This window comes from Pterocles gutturalis, unplaced genomic scaffold (assembly GCF_000699245.1).
Source record: "Pterocles gutturalis isolate BGI_N339 unplaced genomic scaffold, ASM69924v1 scaffold2656, whole genome shotgun sequence".
Classification (NCBI taxonomy): domain Eukaryota; kingdom Metazoa; phylum Chordata; class Aves; order Pterocliformes; family Pteroclidae; genus Pterocles; species Pterocles gutturalis.
The window spans coordinates 134362-161641 of NW_010099999.1; the positions used below are offsets into that span (position 1 = coordinate 134362).

The 27280-nt window shown below is 43.6% G+C and overlaps 1 protein-coding gene across 1 annotated transcript; it reads right to left on the reverse strand.

Annotated features, from left to right (window-relative positions):
• Positions 1–26069, reverse strand: LOC104464987 (synaptic vesicle glycoprotein 2B-like). The gene is made up of 12 exons (XM_010077875.1): positions 25553–26069; positions 14533–14713; positions 13775–13926; positions 12181–12314; positions 11366–11455; positions 9041–9151; positions 7853–7941; positions 7058–7222; positions 4294–4427; positions 3516–3716; positions 1104–1263; positions 1–184 (listed from the first exon to the last, which is right to left on the reverse strand). Exons 1-12 carry the CDS (start codon positions 26067–26069, stop codon positions 1–3), a joined length of 2118 nt encoding a protein of 705 aa, XP_010076177.1.
• Positions 26070–27280: the final 1211 nt, after the last annotated feature.

Here is a 27280-nt window from a genome sequence, read left to right on the forward strand (position 1 = left end):
TCACATCAGGACCTGTTCTCGAGTCTCTGGCAGACGTAAAGCGAGGAGGCCACCTCCAACCAGAGCAGAGGAAGCCAGAAGGATGGGAACTACCTTGGTGATCCCTACAAAAGAGGCAAAGATTGAGTTTCCCAGGATGGCACCAAACTTGCACAGCCCATTGAGGATGCCAAAGGCCGTTGCCCTGTGGGGAAGAAAAGCAGAAAGCAATGGTTAGGGGAGAGCTTCTCAGCATAACTACAGAAGATCTGGATGGGTAATTTTGTCAATGTTCTTATGTTGCCCAGGCTATCCTCCTAGCAGGTAAAGCCAGGCAGAATAAATACATAGATAACTAGTTGTCGGTGTTTTGCGTGTCTTTGTGAATGAGGAGAATATCTGTGCAGACTCATCCCTCCCTTTCATCTCAGCTTCTCCCTAGCCCTAGAGTTGCCCACTGTGTCAGCCTTTGCCCCCCCAAAGACAGCAGGACGCAACCTGCTCCAGCCCTTCCAAGCCCTGTCTGGAGTGGGTTGTGACCAGAGAAACACCCAGGGCTCTCCTCCAAATCCTGCTTCACCCAGCAGCTAAAAACATGCTGCCTTCAAAGTACAGTTCTTCTCCTTCCCTGCTGGCTCCCCCCAACAGCCTGCAAAAAGCCAGAAAGTTTGTTGCAAGGAAAAATTTCGTCTGCAGCATGTTCAATCAGTTTCCTGGGCTGCCTCATCTCCCAAACCGTTCTGTGCACATGGTTGTCTCCAGGTTGTGGAAGTGAAGGCTGTCATGGTGATGAGTGGTGACAAGAGGCTCAGGGATACAGTCTGAAAAGGCCAGACCTCTGTGCATATCCATGGAAAAATAGACTCCATATTTTATCTGCCCGTAATTTCCATACACCCACACAACTCCCTGCATACAAGCCACCGTGCATGCAGAATTATACTTGCAAATTCTGTGCTGATCCAGTATAGCCGCGGGACTACCCAGTCCTTAAGGACTGGTGAAAAACAAAACAAAAAAAACACACCTCCCCCATCTACATGTATCTAGAGTGACTGCTTCTATCAGGCACTGAGAGGACAAAGTCAGAGGGTGGAGACTGAAAGGAGAAATATCCTGAGCACCTTTTGTCAGTGGGGTAGAGCTCCACTGTGATCACATCCAGGGCATTCCAGGCAGCAATGCTGGCCCCGCAGAAGAGGCACTGCCAGCCGATCATTGCTGACTCGCTGTTGCCGAAAAAGAGAAAGAAGCAGCACACTGCTGAGATCAACATCGAGCCACCTATGGGGGGAAACCAAGAAAAAACAGTTGGCACCAGTTCCCCCTGTCCACAGGTCAGCAAACATTTGTTGATAAAGATGGGTTTCAAGTGACGGCATTTCACCTCAAAATGAATTAAATCTGCAAGGAACTAAAAATACCTTGATGCTGCTTATCTTTCATTCTCCTATGCTGGAAACCAGCCTAAAAATGTTCTCATTGACCATCTGATCTTGCTGATAGTTCTGTTCTATGGAGACTTTGAAGACAGGCTTTTCCAGGCAGGTTTCCAGCATCTCAGACATCCAGATGGACCCAGGAAGAGCAGAGGCAAGTAAACATGAAATTCAACAAGGAGGAAAAATCATTGGGAAGGTTTTTCAACTTGAGTTTTGAGTGAAGAGCTGGTGCATTTCATATTGTATTGAAATTACTTGACACATTTGTAGTCTCAATTAGGATAATTTACAGCCAATTGTATGAAGCACTTGAGGTCTCTCTTAATTATAAGAACATATTAGATTTCATGGTACATTTGCACAAGAGCCAGAATTTTATGAACACCACAGAGGGAGAAAGTGAGAGCATTCATGCTCAGTTAGGCACAGTTCAGATTCAGAACTATTAATGGCTACACCACCGCCTCCTACCCTGTTGGGAATTTTCACCTGAAAGATACAATTTTTACAAAATGAAAGAATCTTTCACTGGAAAGTTCTGTTGTTGCTGAAATATCTCCACTTACTACCAGGAAACCAAATAATTTGTTTGGGGTTTTTTGAGTCAATTTGACACCATCCAAAATAATTTGGATGCTGAACTGGAACTAAAATGCTTCGTTTTGGACATTATGTTACATTTTGCCACTGCCTGTGAAAAAGCTGCTGTGCAGGACTCCATATCCACTTCTCGTCCATGGTACCCAGCAAAGCTACGTCCTCCACTGTGCGGCGTGGATTTTCCCTCTGCTGAAGAGGAACACTGCAGCACTGGGGTCACCGCGGGTGCACCAAGAGAGCTGACATTTGGCACAGGAGAAGGTTTAGCAGAACATGATAACAATGAACTGAAGTCCCAGCGAGGCACATAACGCAAAAGCAAAATTCAGTTTCCATGTTAAGCTGACCAGAAATAATATGTTCAAGAGAGTGATACGGGTGGGATGCCAGAAGGCTGTTTCAATTGAATATTCCATAGCAAAACGTTTCAGCATGTCGTTACTAATTTTTGTCCTTATGCAGAAGAAATAAGCATTTAGGATTCCAGCTGTCATCTCAATTCCAGATGAAAATGCTGAGATGCTGACATGCTTGCAGGGTGGACAATTTGATTCTCATTCAGCTTTATTTATTTCCCACAGACCCTCTGATTTATTTGGATCTTTCCCAAATTCCCCACATGAACACTCAATTTTCCCCCCAGCATACATTCCTAACACACTGGTGGGGTCATCTTGCTTACCTTAGCCTGTCTGATGGTGAGGCTAAGATAAATAAACTTCCCTCTGATCTCAGAAGAGAGAGATAGGTGAGCTCCTTACCCCTGAACCACATCCCTGATTTTATTAAACTCACTTGGCTGTCCCTCGAGGCATGATTCTTACAGTACCTGGAGAGGAAGGTCTGAACCCTGAAGGAACCAACACCAGATATTCCCAAAGTAATCATAAAGCCAATAAGGTGATAACTTATTCCCATAATGCCAAAGGGTGGCATCTTGCTGGGCTGTGACATGGTCAGTTAATCTACCATATGCTCTCTGAAGCTGTTTGTAAAAACAGCTGAAAATCAGAAAGCCAAAAAAGGGAATGCCTGGGCTGTCAAGCAGCTGCATCAAATAATCTTTGTGAATATCCACTGCTACAAGCAAAGTGTTTATTTTTTATAGAAAGTGCTATGGCCATCAACACCAACTCATCAGCCCCAAGAGGTCCTGCTGTAGCTCCAAACCTGTTGTGCTGAGCACTGGATAAACACACAGGCTTTGACATTAGAGTCAAAATAAAGGAAAAAGAGGAGGATGTCACAGAAAAGCAGGGTGGGTAGGTAGGGAGCACATAACTTGCCCACTGCCATGGAGCAGATCACTTGCCTCACCCTCGAGTCCTTTCACCCTTCTGCTCCATTTAATATGGGAATGACTCATCCCCATCTGAGCCATCTCAGCTTGCATTAGTGTCTGCAGATGCAGCAAGACCTTCACTTCATCTCGGCTCTTTGCAGAGTCATGCTCCCACTCACGACCTGGGCCATGCACACATTGTCCCCACTCACCGATCATCTTTATCCTCCCTATTTTGTCCATGAGTAATGCAGAGATGATGTTGCCTGGCAGCACAGACAGGCTACCCAGGAAGCTGACCAGGTAGATCAGGAAATCATTGTCCTCCTCAAAGTCCAGGTGACAGCCTTCCTTCTCTTTCAGGAATGTACTGTTTATCAGCCTGCAGTTGATGAATTTGTGTTCGTAAAGATCTGCAAAGGAAAGACGCAAAGTCTTCATCCTTCTTGGCTTATGTCCCTTCATACAGCAGCAACAGGAGTCAGGATCAAAACCAAATCAAAGATCTGATGTGCTCCTCACTGCACAGAAAGAGCCAGGGAGTTCCTATCTTAGTAGCAAAGTCTGTCTGGATGCTTGGCACCTGGTGGGTGTAAGCTCATGCACTCCTTGTATTTGTAGTGTCACCTGGACCAGGAACCTCATGCTACAAGTACAGGGCAATCATCAAACACAAGTTGGTTAAAATTATATTAAAGCCAAGTTTGTCGAATCAAGCTGTTCAACTGCTAGGCATTTTGCTGCTACTTTAACCTGCCAAAGTCTGGGTGGAGACTTTTCCATTTCCCATGCAGCAACCAATGGCACCAGAAACCATGTGGTTAAAAACACTGATTGAGTATCCCAAAGCCTCCTTCCAAATGCATCATCCTCTTTTTTTCCCCCATCATCACTCTCATTACCCAGCACACACACAAACACCAGATCCCTATCATCCCTTCTCCCAGAATCTGATTAAATTGTTCCTAATTACAGAGATAATCCCCTTACCAGTGTTATAAAAGACAGTAGAGATGATGGTGCAGTTTTCGAAGAAGGTCTCACTGGATGTCACATCTTCAAAGTAGCATTCCTCAAATAATGAATCCTCAAATCTCACTTCCTTGAATTTCATGCCAATAAATCTGTGGGGCAGGAAACAGAACTTCACCCTGTACTTGACAATATATTCTATATCATGTCGCATGTGATGGCTGTTTCAAGAAACAGAGCACTAGTGGCAGTTTCTAGGCTCAGTTACAGAAAAGGTGTTGCTTGAATGCAGAACTGTCCTCCTAAGTCCTTGCTTACCTATTTTGTATTTTAGTAGGAGAAACAGATTTGAAGAGGGTTTGGGTTTTTTTGGGGGGGGGGTTGGGTTTTTTGGGGTTTTTTTTGTTTTTTGTGGTTTTTTTTTATTATTATTTTTAAGAGAGATGTATGCTTTAGAATTTCTGGCAGTTTTTCTATTCCTCAAAATAGTCACATCTAAGAAAATAGCTTCTAAGGCTGAGTGGACATAAATCCTCTCACTTTCAGTTCTAGTCCATATGAAGAAGACATAATTTCACTCAGTGCGTGGCATTTTCTTTGTGAGCTGACCTTGCTGCCTTGCTCATTGTGACCCTTCCTCCAACATAAATACAAACAGACATTATCAGGAGGCCATTGAGACATTTGGCGAAAGGTTTCTGACAGTTGTTTAAACTCAAAGTGATTTTTTAAGCAAAAATGCAGTAGGGTTTCTTGAGAGAGTGGGCAGATTATCTGAGTTCTGTCTGTAACCATCTCAGTTTGAGGACTATTGCTTATCACGTAATGAAAACAGATTACACTAAAAATAATCAGCTGTGTCAGGTGATGGATTTCTCCTCTGATGGGAAGCTTGACATGTCTGCCCTGCCTGTTGGAAGGATGACACAATATTGATTTACCTGTGAAATTTAGCAGGGACACTGGGAAGATGCATTAGTTAATGCACAGGCATGTTTGGAAGATGTAAGGAGCTATTAAGAGGAAGCACTATTGCTCTAGTTAAGGAGGGCATGACTGTCACCAAATAAAAAGCCTTTTAACATATACCCAGAAACCTAATTGAATGGAGCACTTACAAGTCATGCATGATAGCTGTTTACACTGCTAAATGAGCACTGCAGGGCTTCCTAACTGAAGCTGCTAACAGATATTATTAATGCTCAAACTACCACAAGAAGACTATTCAAGTCTTCCGCTCCATGTAGGTCTCACAGGTTGCAGCAAAACTTGAGCTGTTCTGCATTTTCTCAGTAATAGCCTGTGATGTATTTACTCCCACAAGCTGTTAGAAGCCCTTTTCCTGCAGTTTGCTTTCTTAACATCCATCTTTAAAAGAGTCATATAGCAGTGGCCTGGTGTTCAATGGAGTTTTAACTCACAGCCAGATACTGGAGGGGAAAATGCAGCTATAAATCATACAGAGATATGCTCTGGGCGTTACTGGAATGTACCTTGGTCAGGTTTTGAGTTATTGAATTGAAGAGGACCAAGGCAAGAGAATAGTGATGTACAGCACAGTTTCACATCTTCATCCTGCAGGGTGCTGAGCATCCTCAGTTCTCAATTAAGTTAGTTAAAACTGAGCATCTACTCAGATAAGTGTCCCCAGTCCCTAGATTTGACCACCGTCCACTCCTCGCCAAACTTTGCTTGGCTGCTCGATAGGCAGGAGAACAGGAATTACGGGGCAAGGTTTGCACCATCACCAACAGCTCCTTACTGCAGGGAAGGTGTCCAGAAGGACACGGGGACACATACTGGGGTCCCCCACCGAAGTCCATCAGATATATGCCAAGGAAATGGAGACAAATAGCTTGAGAGGAGAGGAACAAACTGCCTGGGCAATGAGGTGTAGTTTCAGCCATGAAGATTAAAACCAAGACTATTTTGTGTAACACTGAGGACCAGTGGGGCCTCCCCACGTAGTGCAAGGCAGCTGGAGCAACACCCTGTCTAGTCTATCTGGGGCAATGAGATCTCCACAGAATTTACATAGGGGTATTTTTACACTCATTTTATTGAGATTTAGAAAAGTAGTAACGGCCTGCTACAAATCACTGGGGCTTCTGTGGCTGTGGAACACAGAGCAATGGAGTTCTGGGCTGGATGAAGAAGAAAAACCAACATGCCCAGCCCAACAGGAGAAGAAAGAGACGAAAGCAATGATGTTCTGCTAGAGCAACATCACTGATTTCCAAGCACTAAAAGAGAAGGTGACATGCTCATTCTGTGGGAAGATGCCGACCGGTGCAGGAGAAGCCCACCGGTACAACTGCCCGTGATACAGCTCACATGAATGGGCTGCAGGATGGAGACAGGTAAGCCGTATGGAGGACTTGAAGGGGAAAATATCTTTTTATTTTGTAAATGCACCTGCAGAAGGGTTTCGTTACAACTGATGGTCTCTGCTGCCCAAGACCAGTAGATGTCAGTGTGTTCTAAGGAAAGAGAAATCACTTCTGCATCCATTGCTGCCCAGCACAGCCAGGTGGGACCCCACTGCCCTGCTCCCAGCAAGGGGCTGCTGGAAGCAGGACTTCTTCTGGGCATCCCCTTGGGTCTGGAGATGGGAGTGGCAGAGGCAGAGTGTGTGAAAAGCAGGAGAAAAGGGATATTTGGGCTGTGCAAAACCTGTCTGTGGGATTTGAGAGCTATAGACTGAGCGTCCAAAAGAACAACAGAGATTTCAAGTTGTTGGAAAATGGAAAAAAAAAAATTGAACCAAGTTCTGTTCACTTACTTATCATTTCTGTATTCCCCATTTCTGTGGATCTGGTTTTCCAGGGTGAAATTAAAGGTGAAGTGTGACACTTCTTCCTCATCAAAGATCTTCACTCGGGATTCATATGCCTCTTCTTGGAGATAGCGGATCATGTCAGGGAACCAGACAATAAGGCCATAGTAACTGTAGCAGGAGGGAGAAATACATCAGGGATACAAGATCTTGGCACTGCAAATATCAGAGTGTTTTTGCAATTATCTACTTGCAAACTCGTTCACCTAAAGCAGGACAACATATTTAAGTTTTAGTGATATTGACTTCTTGGCTGGGAAATATAGCATGTGCTGTTCTTGCTACCCAAAATACCAGCAGAGCGATAAGAAATTTGGAAACTCCCTCAGAAGGCAAATTTCTGCAAGTGTAAAGTTCAAGTGAGAGTTAAACAAAATTCACCTGTAGTTTATGTTTAGGATGATCTGAATAGTTTTGATCTAGACTACGGAACAGGTGAGAATTGGGTAGAGTTGTGGGTTTTTTTGTGTGGGCAAAATCAAAAGAAAGATCTAGACCTGAGAAAGTTGATACACTGCTGCCCCACCGACCACTTAAAGTCCTGATTTGTTCAAAGCACTTTGTGCTCTCACATAAGCAATCAGGTTGATCAATAGTTCATAGGAGAGCAAGGCTTAGTACACAAAGACTTTTTAAAATAAGACTGGGATTAATTTTGTAATAGTTTATTTCAATGTGTAAATAATTATTCAATTTCTGAGAGCCTTCTAGTTTCCTGAAAATCTTAAAGTACCATCATACCTTAAGGCCATTGTAAACCAAACCACAGCCAGCATCAGTGTGTTCATCCTGTACTGGGCTGTTAAACAGTATAGCACGTTGTCCCAGACCTACAAATCCACAAGAAGGAATTAGCTGCAAGGAAAGACTAGCAGAGACTTGATAGATTCATATCTGAGTGCATCATAAATTTAATGGAAGTAAAAAGGGCTCATCGGGGGAAGGACAGATGTATGGCTTATATGCAGTGTTTATTCAAAATTATATTTATTGAGATAAAAACTTACAGAAAGATTACTTATTCAGCTACGTGCCAGGGTACTTGGTCTGAAGCCTCTGTAATGAGCCGGGCTGCATCACTAGGTTAGACCATTAAATATGGATCTGAGTCTGTTCTCAGACCCTCTGACAATTTTGTCTTTTCAAATACATGTATGGTCTCAGGGGTGCTTTCAAACAGAGTTCCAAAGCTCACTGAAGAGCAAAACCCCAAACACAGCTGGTACTTTAGAAGAGGCAAGACGAATTCAGGTAGGGATGAAGCCAAGCAGGGCAGGAGAGAGACCCAGATCTGCTCTTCTGGACCTGCTGCAGAAAATACTGCCAGGAACATGAGGGGACATAACTCCTCCCGCTCTTAGCTTGCCACATAAATATAGGAATGGTATAGCACCTGCATTGCTATTAAGACTCTCCATTACTTCAAGCTCATCCTCCTAGGCTGGAAGTATCTATCAAGATTTTCCAGAAAGGTCTGCATGGCCATAGGTGAGCAGCATAGCACGTGTGAAAGGTTGAAATAGCCCAAGAGACAACATAACATTGTTAGAAACTCAGTCTCAGCAGGAGCAAGGGGCAAACACTCTTTTTAATCCACCACGGGGGTTAAATTCACTTAGGCCTAGGGGAGAGGGAATCAATAGTTATCTGCTCAGGAGTGTCAAGAGCTTGGGGCTGTGGCTCGTCCTGGCAGCTCTGCACAGCTGGACTATTGGGATGCTCACAGGGACATTTTGGCTGTCAGTGTGGCAATTTGCAGATCCACACATCTGCACAGAAAGTGCAATCAGAGTACAGCCCTTTGCAAATACCAGCAGATTTTTCTGAGTGAGAACCAAGGTTTCAAGATGCAATGACTTGAAGCAATGAGGAACTGGAGCCTGCATCTCAAAAGCTTCTCTGGGATGGTTTTTTTTTTTTCCTCTTTACCTGTTTGAAAGTAGTCGTGATTCTGACTAGCCACCGCTGGTACCAGGTCCCTGTTGAGCTCTGGATTTCAATAAATTCATCTACTTGCTTTGGAGTTTTGATATAGGAAACCTGGGGGGGGGGGAAAAAAAAAAAAAAAAAGAGAAAAAAATATTGGACTGAAGTTTCCAGAACTGATCTTAGGTAGATTTTAAATTCCACTGTCTTCTGGGCAATTTTTCCACATGATATCCTTTACTATATTTTCTACAATCTTTTCATTGTAAGTTGTGGGTAACAATTGAGCTAACTGATTTAATTACAGCCAGATATTTTATTACAGAAAGAAGCCTGTCTGCCTTCCTTTCCTCTGTCCCTCCAACCCTTTCTCTCCTCCACCCCTCAATGACATATTTTTAGTACATCACATCCACCTCATTCTTTTATTTACTGGCTAATGTGTCTTTGTACTACCTTATTTCTCTATCCCTTAGATTCCTGCTAGAAACCAGGACTAGGCAATTACAGTAAAAATTATCTCCATGATCAGCCACTTGTATCTGCATCCAGCTGTGCCCTCAAGATCCCTTTCTTCAAAGACAACTGGCAGGAATATTTCTCATTCAGCACCTTTTAAGTACCACTGGCACAACTCCTATGACAAATGAATGTGTAAACGGGAATCTTTGCATCCAAAAATGCATCCTGTCATCAAGTGAGCCCACACCATGTAATCAATTCTCTCCACCAAAATAATGTGAGTTTTCAGCACCGAATACCCAAACTGGACTGCTCAAGTAACCTTAAAAATGGGTCCCAGAAGATATTTGCTCAGCAATTTTGAATAAGGGACACAGTCAAGGAAACCAGATCTGTTTGTAAACATGAGAAGGAGGCGAAAATTTACTGAATAAATTTCTGAGTATGAATGAGCGCCTTGGCTCAGCTGTGGAGTCTCCGTGTTCCTCTTATTGGCACCGTTTAAATGTCAGATCTGGGAAATGTCCCGGTACCGGCTGACTCACCACAAACCAGCAACTTTTGGCCTATCAGAACAACACAAAATCTGTCAGTCTGCGTGACACCAGCCACACGGATCATCTGCCCATGCCAGCAGATGTCAGTAAATCTCGGTTCAGCTGGTACACCATACCTCAAGGTGTGATACCAAGATCAGCTCGTGCCATAGCAGCGATTACACTGTTGGGTGGAGTAATGAGCACTAATGGGTGCTGTACCACTGCTTCTTCATCGTCCTGCTCAGCTCAAACTCTCACAGTGCCCTACTTTCATAGATATATATATATATATACAGATTGTTCTTCTTTCTTTTTTTTTTTTTTTTAAGTTTCAGTCCTCCTTTTCCCCCACCACACAATGGGACTGGCCAGCTCAGCTCAACGTTACAGCAAAGCCAAGAAGGGATTTAAAGAGACTCTCTCTCACCTTTGCTGTCAAGTTTCATATTAATCAAATGGTTGTTCACATAAAGATAACACATGCTCATTAAGTTCCTACCTGAACCTGCACACAACTGCCATGCATTGATATTTAATTTTCTTGAAGAACTCCTCCTGAGGGGCTCTGCTTCTTGACAACCCTTCTGAACACGGAGCCTTGCTCACCTTCTTGTTCAAAAACACATGTTTTACACACAACCATATCTCCTTTTCCCCATCCTTTAAGAGCACAAGTTCTCTGTCTTTAAAAGCCTAAATCAAGAGCTATTCCCTGGCTGGCTCACTGGGAATTTGCAACTGAATTATAGTAATTTACAACTAACCCCAGCATACACCTTTTGCCTGATTTTACTGTTAAGGAAGTCCACTGGTGTGACCTTTTTCACAACAAGCAGGAGACTAATGAGCAATAGCCACTCATCCCACTTTCCCTTGGAGAGATTAAAGATTGAGTATGAGGCAGGTGGAGTTTGGGAAGCTCATTAGAAGGTACGTGGAGTTTAACCAGAGTTTGATTAGAAGTCAGAATGGAGAAAGGAGTGACTCAGATCTCCCACATGACTAATATCTCTTATTTGGTTTTAGTCTCTTACAGGAGACCAATTAAGTGTGTGTGTAATTGGAAAATCACTGGTCTACATGCTATAGAGTAACAGCGGGAATGAAGAGTACTCACTACAATTCACAGGATTGACTAGTTCTTGAAAAACAGACTGGCATCTAACTTTAAATGCATGAAATGTGTCTCAGAGTCCTTTTTCTGCTTGCTAGGGGAGGTCATGTTGAAAGGCTCTCAAGGAGGAATAAATTGGTGTTGTGCTACACCAAGAAAGGGATGCCCAACCTTTTTTTTTTTTTCACACACCAATGGCTTTGTTAAACTCACCGTAAACACCCTCTCCGGCTCACCCTTGGCCCGCATGTTGGTGTCATGAACTTGCTTGAGGATCATCCAGGCTTCATCGTGTTTGCCTATCTGAAAACACCAAAGAAAAAGAAAACAACTGTTGGAATTCCCAGCTCTGTAATTTACCAAAGCACAGAGATAAACTAATTCAAGAGGTCCCGTATAATGGAGAAACAGACATACAGCACTGCCTACATCAAATGCTAAGAGCACAGTTTGCATCCACAGAGTGCAGCACTGTTGTGCTGAAGAGTTACCCTAAAACTGGCTGAGAAAGGGGAAAGGATAGGCACGGAGCTTTAAAACCAGATGAAAGAAAATGAGATAAACGAGGACAGCTGGGTTCTAACCTCCCCTCTGCTAAAGGTTTGCATGGTTAGTGAGCTAAGTATTGCTACATTGCCTATCTGTGTAATGAGAATAAAGAATACTTGCTTAAGAGCAAGGTTTGTGTATTTTACTCAGTAAAATGTACTCTGTCCTTTGCTCTTCCACCAGGATTCAATAGTTACATGCCCAAACTCTGTGAGATGCTTTCAAAATATCTTTGTTTGACTTATAAAATTCCCAGCATTCACCACCTTTCTCTACCACATTTGGTAGTGAAATACTTGATTGACCCTGTAGTCTTTGGGGTTTAAGCAATCTGTGGAGCTAGTGTAGACATGTAGGAGTAGTTTTGCCTCTGAGCTTGTGCTTTATGTGTTTGATGGGACAAAGAAAGACAGTGACACATTAGGGACCAGCTGTCCTCTGCTAATATCAGACCGCAATGTTCAGATGAATCATCTTACCTCCAGCAAAAACCGCGGGCTTTCAGGCATGAATTTCAGTGCCACCAGGGAGGCGATACAGGGCAGAGAGCAGACAAGTACAAAGACTCTCCAGCTGTGGAAGTGGTACTTGGTTCCCATACTGAACCCCCAGCCTGGAAACAGCAAGAGCCAAAAAGTAAAAGTCATAGAAACATTAAGGTTGGAAAAGACCTCAAGGATCATCAAGTCCAACCCATTATTTTTTAACTACCTCTTCCTCCTGTTCTCTTGAATGTACTGACCAGGCATTCTGATTTTTTCTCTCATAGAACAGCTCTGAACTTTACAGCTCTGTGTGACATGGGGACAGGTTGGAAGTTTGCTATTCTTAGTAATGATGGCTCTTAGAGGTTCCATAGCATGCTCAGTAGCTAACAGCAAGTTCACGTTCGTTACAGAAAATGGAACATACTTGCTCAGGCTCTGCCTTTCAAAAACCTTCTTTTCTATTTGAGTTTAGAAATCATCTTGTGATAAGAATACCTCCATGCAGCTGTAGGCAAGTAAGGCTGGGAAAAGGTAGAGCAGTCAGGGCCATGATTTATTGCTGCTCAGTGATGCTACAAAAAGTTTATGAAGGTTAAATCTTCTCTGATCTGAGAGGCATGTTAGAAACAGCTCCTTTCCATCTCGTACCTCACATGTGTTTTTCACATTGTATGGAAGCAAGTTAGGAAAGTAAGTTTATTTTTTTCCACACCTACAAAACCTGAGCTGGGATTCAAACTTAGAAAAATGAAGATCCTAATCCCACATTTGAGATCCTCTCTCTCCTTTTTTTTTTTCTTGATGTCTGACTAGGTCAGGTATTCCCCTTCTAAGGACTAGAAAGTACAACATCATTCTTACATTGCTCCATTTACTTTCCCTAGGCTCAAATCTCAGAAGGAATGTTTAATTCAATTTTTTCTCTAAAAACATTTTTATTCACATAATAAGGAAATCATCATGGCTTTGGCAGAGGTCCCATCTGTGTCAGTCATGGCGTTCTACTCATTTCACAAAGTTCCAAAATAGTAGGGGAGCATGGGAAATCAAAAAAGAGAAACTATAAAAACACAACATCAAAAAGTCACCTGAAAAGTAAACGTGGTGTAAATACATAAGGGCTTTCTAAAGCAAATGTGGTTGCAGATAATAGAATTATTTCAACCTGACACCACTATGCACTAAGTTTGCATTTTTGTTCCAACAGTCTCTGTCATATCAATCAAAAGCATGAAATGAGTTTATACTGAACGTACTCTAAACATGGTAAAAATGAATTAGTAGATAGGTAAATGTGAGTGGTTTTCTTCATGCTCTTTAGATTAAGAGCTCAGGCTTTGGTGGTATAATCCAAGGGGTGTACTGAAGTTTTTGATGCAAAACAACCCTCATCAGTCCTATTTACATCCCTAGTATCAGTCAATCAATCACGCTGTCAATTTATCACAACTTTTGTGTATGCTTCATGTATCTATTATTTTCAGCGTTGTTTACACTGGGATGTGTAAGGACTGACTAGTGCTTCCTGTGTGGGGTTTTGGGGTAGTGTAGTGGTGCAGGAATAATAAAAACACAAACCAATTACCGTAATGTGGGATGATGCTCCAAGCCATTGCTGAAGCAAAAATGCCACCGATCATCCAGAACATGCAAAGCCAGCTCAGGTGTTCCCCCCTCTTCTCACGAGATAGGAATTCAGAGAAATAGGCAAACACAATGGGGAGGGATCCCCCGATACTGAGGAGACAAAACAGCACATGAGCACATGGGAAGAGTCTTCTCCAATATCTTTGTAGTTAGGACCGAATATATAAAAAGGGAAAGTCACACTCATAGATGAGCTGCACAATAGTGAGACTTCCAGGAGAAATGCAAATCTCTCTTTGGCTGGACCTGTCTTAGACATCAAAGATAAACAAGATCCTTCTCATGCTCTGGAAGTTGAATTTCCTGTACAGTTCCTATAAACCCAGTGTAATGCCCTGCTCTTCACCTAGACATCTTCTCTGTCGCTATTCTGTTGTCACTCACTTTAGGGAAGCAAAACACAGATAGGCGATGGGAATTCCTGATGATCCCACTGGAGGCCCTGGCAGTAAGAATTGAAAAATGAGGTGGGCATTTATCAGCCTCACTTACCTTTCTGCACAATTTGGGCAGTACCAGAAGAATGTCAATCCCCAACCTTTCTTACTGCTAACAGTTTAAGGGTCAAGCGTGAGGCACTGCAACCACACATGCTAAGCAGCAGTGCTGTCCTGGCTCGGTACCAGAGGTGCAGCTCTGGAGCTGCTTTCCTCCTCCCACCCTCCAGGACATGAGATGGATTTGCCATTTACCCACCCGAGGCCCGAGATAAGGCGGCAGAAGAGGAAGAATCCATATCCCTGGACGAAGGAGGAGAGGAATGCAAAGGCAGCATTGATTGCAAGTGATATGATGAGGCATTTCTTTCTTCCCAGTTTATCAGCGAGGCCGCCCAGCATGACAGCCCCCACCATCATTCCTAAGTAGACTATCAAGCCTAGAGTAGAGACAGAGAGACAGTGAGTTTGGTAACTGTGTAGAGATAGTATGCAATGTAGAAGCAGATTTCAAAGCTCCTGTACAGCAGCTGATGTCGACTTAGTACACTATGCAACAGAGATACCCCCACCCCCCAAAAAATAGCTATCTCAGGTTCCAGAAACTCTATCCATCGGTGGAACCTCATTTCCCCATCTTCTGCCTGTGAGGTTGCATTGCTCCCTGCTGCATTGCATCATGCGATACAGACATACCCTCATTTGACCAGACCCACATCTTTCCTTCCCAACCTCGCTGCTCACATATCCCCTGCACGTAAGCAATGGCCAGGCATAAGCAGCTTAGGATGCACGTGTTCCAGCTATGTGCCATCAACGACACAACAGAAGTCTGATGTCTTAACTCTGCTAACCCCCCTGAGCACAACAGGACTGAAGATGTGTAGGGTGGAGTCTCTCTCTGGCTGCTGTTTATGCTCAGAAAGCTGTGAGAGCAGAGAGACTGCTAAAGCATGGCTAAATGTCTTTGCAGGTTACCTGTCCTACCCGTGCTTCCTTTCCAGTATATAATCTCTTTCACTCTCTGCTTTTCTTAGCTTTATTTAAAGGATCGGTCTGTTACCAAGACTCACCTTGTATAGCACAGCTACTTGCTTCGTTACTGAGCCAAGATCTGGCGTCTAAGTAGAGCACAACTTACAGCAAAGTGTGCAGTCTTGAGCTGAAAATTTTGGGAGAATGGAGAACCTGCTGCTCATCTTCACAGTCTGCTCTATAAAGTACAAACTCTGACATTGTTAAGAAAAATGGGTTCTTCTTTTTAACTTGACTTCATTAGATCTTCTACCATGGGGTCCTCAAAAGACAGTTTCAATGACTATGTTTAGCGCTGGACTGAACAGGAGAGAATGGTTTTCTTCTCCAAATAGGTTCCCTGAACCCAGCTCACTATATTCTGACAACACTGGCCTAGAAAACACAGCAGTTGTCCTTGGCTCTTCTACTGACACTGCCACCTATTATATTGCCTTTTCCTTTTTGTGGGTACCAATGTGAATAGCACTAATTATTAATGCTCACAGGTCCAGGAATATTTTTGTTTGCCTTTTTTGTCTAATTGTCAAATTTAGAGACTTCAGTGGGCAAGAATATTCCCAGGAAGAATCACAAGCTATGGTCCCTTTGCTGGCAAAATTCCTGTTGACGTCTGCAGGAGGGATGATAGGAAAGGACAGCAGGATCAGATATTGAGCATTTAAAATCTAGTAGCAATCAGCGCTGGAGGGTTGGAAAAATTGATCAGCTAGAGTGAAATGACTTGTACTGCTGTTAAAGAACAATATCTGAGAATTGATCAGTCCACCAGCTGGCAGCACACGGACCAGGTCTTTGCAGGCTGTATTTGCCTCTGAGCTTCAGATTTTTGTTTTAGGCTTGTCTGTGAACCAATCTCTGTTCCTTCCTTTGAGCCAGGAAAGATGTAAGGATGGAAGGGATCAGGCAGGAGCACATGTCTCCAAGGCACCTCTGAAAAAGCCCAGATGAGGCAAGACCACAAGGAGACAGACTATCAGCAGGTGGATCTATGCTACTTAAGTTATACTTACATGCTACTTAAATTATTCTGAGTTACGCAGTGCAAGAGACAAAGCCAACTTCACGCTTTGTCCACTTGCTGTGCGTGGCTGCGGCTGTTTCTGCCTTAGCTCTGCAGGACCAAAACACTTGGGGACCAGGTGACTTTACAGTGTGCTCTGATGGCTCTGCCAGCTGCTGGCACATGTTTCCTGGGAAGCACAGAGGTGCAAGAGGCTATTCCCAGAACACTTCCTCTATCATCTCAGACACTTTGCCTATAGACTGCACAGTCCTGCTGTGGAGATCCTAATGGGACCTGCTCATGGCTGGATATGATCCAGAGGAGCTGAACTATGTCAGGATGGAGGAAAATCTGCTTGCTGGAAAGCAGAACTTGCAGTGCAGGGAGTTCTTGAAGGAAAAAAATTGTGCAAAAAATAATTCTTGGAGATGTCTGGAGACTGAAGGCACGTCAGGTTCAAGACCCAACTGAGCAGGGATTGAAGGAAACATCATAACTCAAGAAAAGCAGCAATGTCCCTTGCATCCCTGGCCCCTAGTGAAGGCAGCGGATGCTGAGCAAGTAAATACATTGCCTTAACAGGAAACATTCCTATTCACTGACTGAAGAAATGCAGCTAAAAAAACATTTTTCAGGCATGGTTGAAGAGCATCCCTTTGGAGGGTCATTCCTCACCGTGAACCAAGTGTTGACTTCTCTTGAGAGCCAATGTCTTCCCCAGGACCTGCTCTGTCAAATATATGACTTGGGAAACAAGGTGATGATGAATTTTTCTGCAATTTACTAATGTTTAAACAAGACGACCAGTCTGATGGCTGAAGGCTGTTCCGTGCCATCCATCAAAGCTAGCTGAGGACTAATGCAGAGAGTTATTTGGCAGCTGATTCTGTCTTTCTTTTGACTGCAAATGCCTGCACTTGGTTTGAAATGCATTAGTAAATTAAAAGCTATGCAGCAGAGAGCCACTGCAGCATTTGAAGGATGCTTACCTCACATTGATCAAAAGTGGAAAAGTTCAGACTTGTGACATCTCCCCCGTTCCATAGGTGGGGTGGGGTCACCTCTCTGCGAACAGTTCTGCTTTCTTTTCTATCCACACAATATCTAACAGGCAATTGGGATTTTGCGTGTCAAAGGCAAAAAAATCCGTTCTTGCCTCTTACCAGCCTTTGTACCAGAACCGTGGCACAGGATTTTGCCAGTAAGCTGTACCTCCACCATCGGCATGTGGCTCTATGCAACCAGTGCCCACATGCCCTCCCTGTCCTCCTGACCCGAGCTGTCCTGGTGAGGTGACCTGAAGGTGATCTGCAGCGGTTAGAGAAGATACCTACACACCTGAGAATGCGGGATCTCTTTCTCTATTAACTTTGGCTTCCAGCTTGTTCACTGAAGTTCAAATTGCAAGGGAGAGCTGAGGCAAAAAACTATTCCAGTCCAAAATCTTTCTGAAGGAAGAATCTTAATGCAGTGCTGCAGGGCTTAATGCTTTTACCCTGGCTCCTGAGCTCCATTTAATGGAGCAGCTCTGATTGCAGCCAGCAGACAGAAGTGATGATGCACCCTGTGTCTACTCCCTGGTGCATTGCAGCCACCCATCCGACAGTGAGCCCTGACAGCACAGTGCCAGCAGCCCACAGCACAGCTCAGCCCCCACTGCCAGAACTCCATGAGGAAGAAAAAATGATCTGCCACAGTCAATTTTATTTTGTTTTTTTTCTGGAGAAAATCCCTGGATGGCAGATGTTCACCCAAATCCTCTTAATAACAAAAATATCCCAGGTCAGGAGGAGGTGGAGGAGGTTGTTGCTGTATTCTAGCTGAATTGTACCTTGGCTGGTGGCAGGGCTTGGTATGGGATGTGGCATCAAGCGGAGTGGAGCTGCTTTTCTAGGCAAAACCCTGCAGATTCTGAATGAGGAGCTCAAATTTGTGATGGAAGGGAAGATTATAACTTAGCAACACAGCATCCACCAAACAGTGAGCAACAGAAAACACAGCAGAGCTGTTAATGTCACAAACTCACTTAGAGGATGCGGCTTTAATTGGTTGTTATATAGGATAAACCAAGGGATGCGCTGTCCATTAGGAATTTATAAAAATGAAAATCTGTAGTAAGGGAAACCTCAGAGATGAGTAGAGACTGTCTGTTTGCCCAGTTTCTGAGGGGAAGGCTCCTGCTTATAGAAATGCGTACTTCAGGGCTGAAACAAAATCAGCAGGGAAATTTGTTAAGATGGAGAGGTCTCTTTTGGGAAAACTGCATGTTCTGGCCAACATCACTAAAACGTTTCATCCATTTCCTATAAAACACTCTGTCAGCTGATGGATCTTGGGACCCAAGGTGCAGAACGACATCAAGTTTTGCAGATTTTTGTGTCCTGGATTAACAACAAGGTGACCCCTTGGTGGAATATTTACTCATAAATTCCCCATGGTGGGGAGAGAGTCTTCTGGAGAAGATAGTGATGGTTGTTACCTCTGAAGGAGATCCAGCTCATATCAAGGAAAATCAAATTTTAAGGAGAATTAGAAAAGTGATGACTAAATGGTATTTCTTTTGTTGTGTTACTTCTGTCCACCAGGTATTCTACAGAACAATGTTACAATGGTCTGTACCAAAAACTTGACTTCAAACCTTGGCTTCAAACCGCGCAGACCCAGACTGTGCTGAGAGGACTCAGCTTCTGAATTAACACATGCAGTGCGTTGGTGAAATGCTAAGGGCAGCTCTGAATAAGCCATTATTTGCAGACTGTTCCACGAGTAATGGAGTATAATGAATGCCTGTGGGAAAGTCTGCAATAGCCTCTCATAAAATTGGTGGAAAACCAAAGAGCAGAAATTCTACAAAGAAATTTCAAGTTATGACTCATCCAATGCTGAAGTTATGAGGAAAATATGTGATCACTGACTGGGCTTATTCCCACTAGAAAAGGGGTAACATATACAGCATTTTCACACTGAGAAATTTTTTAGCCTTTATTGAAGTTGTGTGCTCCATGTTAGACAGGAATGTGGCCTTAAAAGCTGAAATTCTAGGAATAAGGTGGATACACTATACGGCTGTATTTATGCTAAACTGTATCTTTCCTATTTGAATGTAATTAATAGGAGACTCATAAGGGTTTCAGAAATAAATAAAAAAAAATTGAAGGTTCACATAAATCTCCATCACCAGTATGAATTTATTCCATTGACAGTTAATTGGATTAAAGTTCTTAAAAATGAGGCACATCTGAAAATAATCCCTTTCGAGTCAGGACAAGGACTTGGGGAGTTAATGGAAAATTTGAGCAGAAAAAAACGAAGCTCAATGGGAAGAATTAGTCCCAGAGTCCTCGGGGCTGTCAGGGTCCAGGTGCAGGGTTGTCTCACTTCTGCTGACAGGTCTGCAAGGAGCCAGTAACCACAGGAACGTGGAAGCTCCTACCTGCCTTCAAAGCCCAGGCCACTACCAGTACAGCCCTACAGCAAAAGACAAGGCTTTTGAAGGGGGAAAGCATCTGGACAACAGAAAAGGGTTAGGACCTCATGTATCTTGCAATTCAAACTGTAATAAAAACAAAATCCAAACACTTTTACCAGCATCTGTTATACACGGACGCAAACAGAATTTTGTGAGTCAGGTCTGGGTGATTTGGGAGATGGATGAGGCAAGGTACGGGATCTGATTGTGCATAAGTAGTTTAAAGAGAGGAATAAAGCAGTGGCAGTCCTGACTATCTTGCGTTCTAGTGATGGCCAGCATGTCCCAGAACAGGGGATGGTCTCAGCAGAGGATGAACTGAGGGCTGAGTGGCCTTTTTTTCCCTTTCTTCCTGAAATTTCTTATCTACTTTTCCTTTTAGGCTTATTAGAGCTTTCCTCATAAATCTCCGTGACCTTGTAAATGGAAATCAAATGAAAGGGCAGTCTCATAGAGCTTGCCTTGTTGATTAAGTATAAGTAGAGAGACTCCATCCACAGGCAATGGCTCTGACACTGAGAAATGGATTGCCCATGTGAAAGGTGGCTTTCGGTTTTCAAAGATCAGGGGGTGGATGTTGGGCAAATCTGGCTGCTGAGGTCGAGAGGCTTCTGCACATTAAATCCAAAGGTGGATGCGGGAATCCACGAGTGCTTGGATGCAGCACCAGCAAGGCAACGCACACCGAACCCTTCAGCGAGCGCTGCCAGCATGGCATGGGTGGCTGTTTACACTCAGCCGGCTTCACAGTCCCCCCACGGGACTTGTCCATCACTACAAAACTCATGGGACCATCTGGTTCCCCCCCACCCAATCCCTCTGCTAAAGCAAAGTTTTCAACAGAGGAAGTCAAACAAATCCTCTGCTGTTAAACAAAACCTGTTCCTGCTGTCGCTCGTCAGATGAAATTCCCGCAGTGTGTATAAATGGGGACGCAGCCATCCCCATATCAGACCTGCACAAGGAGTTCCCAAATCACAAAAATCACCCTTTTTTCCCCTAACATATCCCTGCTGCTCAGGGTCATGATGCTTCTTGGGCTGCAAGAGTGTTTTCGCCCAAGAGCAAATTTGCAGGCAGGAGCTCGTGCCCGATGCTCAGGACGTGGACACGGGCAGGTCTCAGCGGGTTCAGCTGGTGTTGGGGGGCCGTGGCCATGGAGGTGCGAAACAGGCAGCCAGAGCCACGGCTGGGCTCATCTGTGCTTATCCAGAAAATAAAAGTGGAGAATTCCACCGAGCTCTGCCGAGGGGATCAGGATTTACTGTCATATCAGGTGAATTCAAGTCGATGAGAAGCTGAGGCCAGATTGAATCTCAGGTGATAATAAAATATCCTCTCCACACAGCTAAAAGCAGGGATCTTGTTACACATCCTATTTAACCTGACTCACACAGCCAAGCCTGAATTGCTACATAGCTGCATAACTACTATTAGGAACTATTTTTCTATTTTTTTTTTAAATCTAACACTGTAAAGCTAAGACTCTGTAAGATGATATCCTCCTTAAAATATTATTATCAAATCATGAAAAGCAAAGGGGGCTGTGTGCCTGAAAAAAATTATTTTATTCTCAGCATTGGTGTGGCTGTTCTGCAGCTACGGGCAAAACCCTTAAACCTTTTCTTGCCTCAGTGTACTGAACTGTGAAATGATGATAACACAACTGCAGCTCTGGGGATCTGGGAAGTCTGATGCTTGAACGGTGCTTTGCATTTTTATACACAGGATATGAAAAAGTTTAAAACATTGTCATCATCTCTTATACTTGCTGTGTACTTACGCTTGCAAATATGATATTTAGTCCTCTGAGAGCTGATTAAAAGCATTTGAAGGTAGACATTTATATGATATTTTTCTAAATAATGATACAGTGTGCCCGTCAGCAAATGCGTAAATAGAAAAATTATGACTCTTCGTACGATTATCCTTTGCAAATCAAAAAATGTTCTGTTTCTGACATGATGCATTACACTGAAAAGGAATATTCTGTTTCAATACATTTAAGAAATTATTTATTATTATTATTATTATGGATACTGCTGGAGAAAGCTCAGCAAAGCAGATTTATCAAATGAATATGTAAAAGTAATGTGTAATAATGATCAAACTAATTCTTAAGAACTGGTGTTAAAAATTGATGGAATCAAACTGCTAAAACATATACAGTTGTTGGTTCATTTTTTTTTTTCTCTTTTTTTTTTTTTTTTTTGTAATACCCCTGCAATCATCTTCAAAATATCACTTTGCACAACAGAAAACCTCCAAATATATGTTTTGTCCCAATAGGGATATTTAGGGCTAAAATAGCTGTTAATTTGCATCTGATGGCAAGAGGTTTATTTTCAGCATAAAATATAAACGTTTTCTAAGATGTGTCATATCCATTTCACACATTTCATGAAACACTGTGGGCATCTGTTTATTTGTAATTTTTGCATAATTTGGCCATAATTTGCTTGATATTTTTCCACGCTTGCTTTCTGAGGGAGGAAAAATATGCAATATATATAGTATTAACACAAAGTGTCCTTGTAGCAGAAGCTGAACTTCACTAAATTGGTCTTTAGGGGGCATCTACTTTAGCTCTCTTATTTGTCCTTTCCTATTTCTGTTAGAGTTTCATTACTTACCTGATTTATTTCCCCTTTTTTCCCTCCTGGCCCCTCTTGTTATGTCTGAGACCTTCTCGTGTGTTTAAATGTTAGCAGCTGCCTGGGAGCAACCTGAACTCCACCTGGGGTAACCTGATCATGTTTCTTCAGCAAAATGCATTGAGAAGAAACATAAACTCATGTTTAGACATCAGTTGGTAGATGGGGATAAGGTAAGGGGCAGTAACTCCTCTGGATAATGACCCTGCATCCCTAAAAGCTCATTATAATTTGATGGAAGCTGTACCTTCTCTAATCAACCCTCCGTTCGTTGTGTGCAGGCACACTCCAACAAGATCATCACTGCATATTAGGCAGAGATTGAGGTGAAGAGCTCTTTGACTGCCACCCATTATTGTGCCAAGTCAATCTATAAGTATCATTGAACCCTGAGTATTGGCAAGATCAATTTGCCATAGCACAACCCATAGACCATCGAGGGAACGGAAACCCTGAAGGAAAGGAACATGTGTTGGAGGCTCTGAGCTTTGTCAGGAGACACCTTTTTTCTAGTTGGTGGTGGATGGGTGCTGAAGCTAATCCAGGAAAGATTTTGAGGAAGATTATGTTCTTGTTTCCATCAATAGCACTTCCCCAGCCTTTCCCTTCAGCACCCGCTATCTGTCTGTTCTTGTCGCACCATCTACCCACAGCTGCTCAGCAAAGGGATGAAACCCTCTTGCAAGGGCAGCACTTGGGACACCAGGCTGTGCTGGGGACAGGTCTGCACCCAGAAAGCTCTCCTCCTCCCCTCCATCCCCAGAGATCTTCCCTCTTCCCCTCTGCTATCCTCCAGCAGCCCCCTGACCCTCAAGCTTCCTCACACCCTCCCTTTGTGATGCCTGTGGGCATTCGTCACTCATAGTGCACACACCACTCTGCAACCTAAGGTTTTCTAAGCCACACTTAATTCATTCTCACAAAGGATCAAACCTCAGATCCAAGAGAAAACCTGCAGCAGAGAAATATCCAGCAGCTGAGAAAGCTGTTTAACAAATACGATGGACTGAACCAGAGACCTGCCTCATGTACAACACCCATCAGTAACAACTGAGTGCTGCAAAAAATATCCACTTTCCTCTCTGCCTCAAAGTAAGATGAATCAACTTTTCTAATTTTTAAGAAATTTTTTTCCCCTCATATTTAAACCACAAAATAGTGTGAATACAAGCTTGGACAGCAGATCCCCCAAACAAACAAGCTAAGGACAGGGGAAACTGTTCTGCAAAACCAGGTTTTCAAAAGGTGTTTAAATGTGGGCAGGAAAGGCAGTGAGAAGAGTGCTATTCCACTAATTATCCATTCCAGATTAGTCTGGTCAACGTGCAGGAGGCTGGAGCTGGGCTTGGACTCAGACCCAAATGTCTCCTTGCTTATTCGACACTTATCAGAACACTCTGAACTTTCAGCCTTGCAAATACTGAGCTGGAAAAAGAAGAACAAGCTCTCTTGGGAGATTTTTTGTTCATTTACACCTGTGGTTGGGCCAGAAATACTTCAAAGATACATTTTCTTGTGACATTTGAAGTTTTCTGACTCAGGTGCCTGCCAGAGCTTAAGCACTATGGAGACAGACATTTATGGGGTCAGAGTTTCAGAAGATTTCAGATTTCAAGTAGTCACCAAAATAAATGACCTGCTTTTCAAAAAGGGTCTCATCACTGAAAAAGCACCCAGCCTCATGTCCCATAGGGAGCTGGTGAATTTGGAAGTCCCTTTGAAATGGTGAGCAATTTGCTTCTAGATATCTGACCTGAGATATTTTGAGCTAGAATTTGTAAGTGATTTGTGAAGAAAAAAAAATGTTAGCAAACTTTTTAAGGCCCAAAACTAAGCACAAACGTAGCAAACTATAGAAACAGACACCCTGATCCTCGAGTTCAGAGAAGAAAAAAGAAGAAACAGAGGAGAAAAGTGTCTAGGACCTCAGTACACCAAGATGAGAGGTCTATCTAAGGATAATTACCTATTGCCGTTGTCACATGAAGATAATGCAAATAGAAAGGAGTCAAGGGCTGGGGTCTAATCCAAAATCTGCATTTACCTTGCATCAGGCAGGGCTTCTGGGACAGAATGTTTGAACTGCAGGCCCTGACGATTCCCCTACAACCCAGTACACGTCTGTCCAGACACACTATCCCCCTCCTAGGGCAGCTCTTCCAAGATCTACTTTATTTTCCTTCCAGCTGCACAGTACTATTGCACAGCTGTCTCTCACTACGGGCCATGCTGGATGCTTTCCTGGTTCTTGGAGATCTGGAAGACTTTGCTGACATTGGCTTATAATGTACGAGGGAAAAAATTGTTCATCCAGACCTTTCCACCCAGACTCACTCACAGTAACCAAACCTTTGTATTACGACCACAGGGAGGTGTCAATGGTGATGCAAAAGGGATGCTGCCAGCAGCCTCAGCCTTTAATCCCCATGCAGCACATGAACTGCATTCCGCAGACCTAAGGAGAAACCTCCATCGGCTGCTTCTGACCCAGCAAGCTGCTCTGACCAAGAAGTTTGTGCTGAAGGAACCGGCTGCACAGCTGATCTGCCAGCTGGGACTTGAGGCTAAAGAGAAACATGGGAAAAGTGGAAAACTTTGGAAAGTGGGGCAGCATCAGGAGCCACAGTGCAACAGCAAAGTGATCCAGACACAGACCCCTGACTTTTATATCTATCATATTTGGATGGTGCTGCTTTGTGCACTTCTCATCGCAATTAGGTTTCTAAAAGCATTGACACCTGAGTCAGCTGGTCCTCAAGTAGGAAAAGCCACCTTTAACCTTTCACTTGTTTGTCGTTGAACACCTCTGCGAGTTTTGCCCTGTAGACTGGCTGACTGTGAGCTGCCTTGTTCAGATCCAGCCTGCAGTGACCTGTACTTGGGCCACAGCACGTTCGTAACGTGGACTTAGATGAGGTGCAATTCTGCTGCTTTTGAGTAGCTGCCTTCTCAGCAGCATGCAAACCCCTCTTGACCCAGATCCACCCAGCCATGACTATGGCATACAACACAAGAGGAGAGTCATCAGAACATCCTGAAACCAGCTGGTCACTAGAAAAAGATGTTCTAGCTACTGCCTACTGCATTAGAAGAGCTGTTTGCAAGTGGCACTTACCTAGCATCCCTTTGTTCGAGCTGGATAAGCACATGTCCTTCTCAGCACTGGGAAGAACAAATCCAACCACAAACACCTCCACCCCATCTGCCATCAGTGCCAACCCTAAAACAAAGAAGAGGGTCCACTGGAAGCGTCCATGGCCACATTCCTCAATGATGTTCTCGTACTGGTGGGCAAGCTGCTCCTCATCCTCCATCCTCTCTGCCATAAGGTCGGCACGGTCTCTGTACTCATCATCCATGGCAGGAGCTCTCTTCTTCTGCTTTTCTTTAATGTCATCTGGGTGCGGGATCCCTTGGTACTCCCCCTCATAGACCTCATCATCTTCATCATGGCCTTCTGTAACATCACTCTGGGCATCTTCTTCATGAGCGGTTTCATCCCCGCCACGATAGTAGCCGTCATTGGGTGCGTACCCTTCATAGTTACCATCCTGGTATCTGTAGTCATCTGAGACTTGGTTTGCCTCCCTGCCCCCTTGATAGAGGTTTGTGTTTCTATATCCACCATCCATTCTGAATGGAGATTTCTAAATGCTGTTGATCACTGCGTGGAGATACTGTAAGATATTTATTGATTTGTGTAATTTCTGTTATTGGTTACTTGAACATATCTTCTCTCTGTTCTTTGGAACTGATGGGATACACGGCTTCCCAGGCTCAGAAGGAGAATTATTATATAAAGTTTCTCTTTGACAGTCTCACACAGCTTTTGATAAAGCTTCACTTTTCAGCAGTCATTCGCGACTTGCTGGCTTCTTCTGTGCTTTGGGTGGGAAGAGCTGCTGTCCGGTGAAGAGCAAGGGAACAGCAAATGGCACAGCCAGGGAGCTAGGAGGATTTGGCAGGTTTGTCCTGATTCATTGTGGTGGTGAAGGTCATGTCCTGAGAAAGAAGAAACAATAGCAATGAGGCAGCAGTAAACTTTGCAGGCATATATGCGTGGAGTTTGATACCTAACATTTTGAATACATGCTTTTGCATTGCAGGCATATATGCATGGAGTTTGATGCCTAACATTTTGAATACATGCTTTTGCATTGCAAAAAAGTGGCAATAGGGTGTTTGAGAAATGTTTTTGCATCGTCAAAACCCAAAGCCTCAGAATGAAAGAGAGCATTAAAAATTACCAAGTTGAGTGGGAACCTAAAGCAGAATGTAAAGCAATGTGCAGTCCCAATTTCTGTCGTTCCCAGAAGTCCTGCCTCCCACATGTGCCGCTGGTTTCTAGAGAGAGCAGAACAGCACTGAGCTGGGTTGCTGGAACTCAGCTCTCAGGTTGTTGAACATGTTTCTGTCCATCTACCCAAAGCACACTCATGCCTGGTACCTACAACTGGCTAACATCATAATGACACAAAATACGAGCTTGGTTTGCTTTTTCATCCAGATTCCAAACTTAATTTTATTTAATGGCTTCTTTTCTTCCCTAGTGTCTCCCCGTCTGTACAACAGATGTACAACTAGCACGCAGTGTCTGCCAAGATAAAGTCACCAAAAGTCACACCAAGCTCTGTTCTTCCCATAGCTAAACAGCAGCGGAGAATGATTTTCACAGAGAGCAAAAAACAAAGTTAATATGGAATCACTGCTCTCTGCAGGGAAAACTGAGGGAAGCCAAGTCACATCTACACACATTCCCATTTTGGACACCTGATTTCCATTATTTTTCAAGCTGTTTTCAGCCAGCTGGCTCTCCAGTGTTCTCCTGCGTTTGCTGCCGCAC

What these genes read in the sequence shown, in the direction of transcription:
- LOC104464987 (XM_010077875.1), bottom strand. Translation starts at nt 26,069, where the DNA reads ATGGATGGTGGATATAGAAACACAAACCTCTATCAAGGGGGCAGGGAG. An exon ending in AGCCGGAGAGGGTGTTTACG is followed by an intron (nt 9,152 to 11,365) that starts GTGAGTTTAACA and finishes CCCCCCCCCCAG; the next exon opens with GTTTCCTATATCAAAACTCC. An exon ending in GGGGAATACAGAAATGATAA is followed by an intron (nt 4,428 to 7,057) that starts GTAAGTGAACAG and finishes CCTGCCCCACAG; the next exon opens with ATTTATTGGCATGAAATTCA.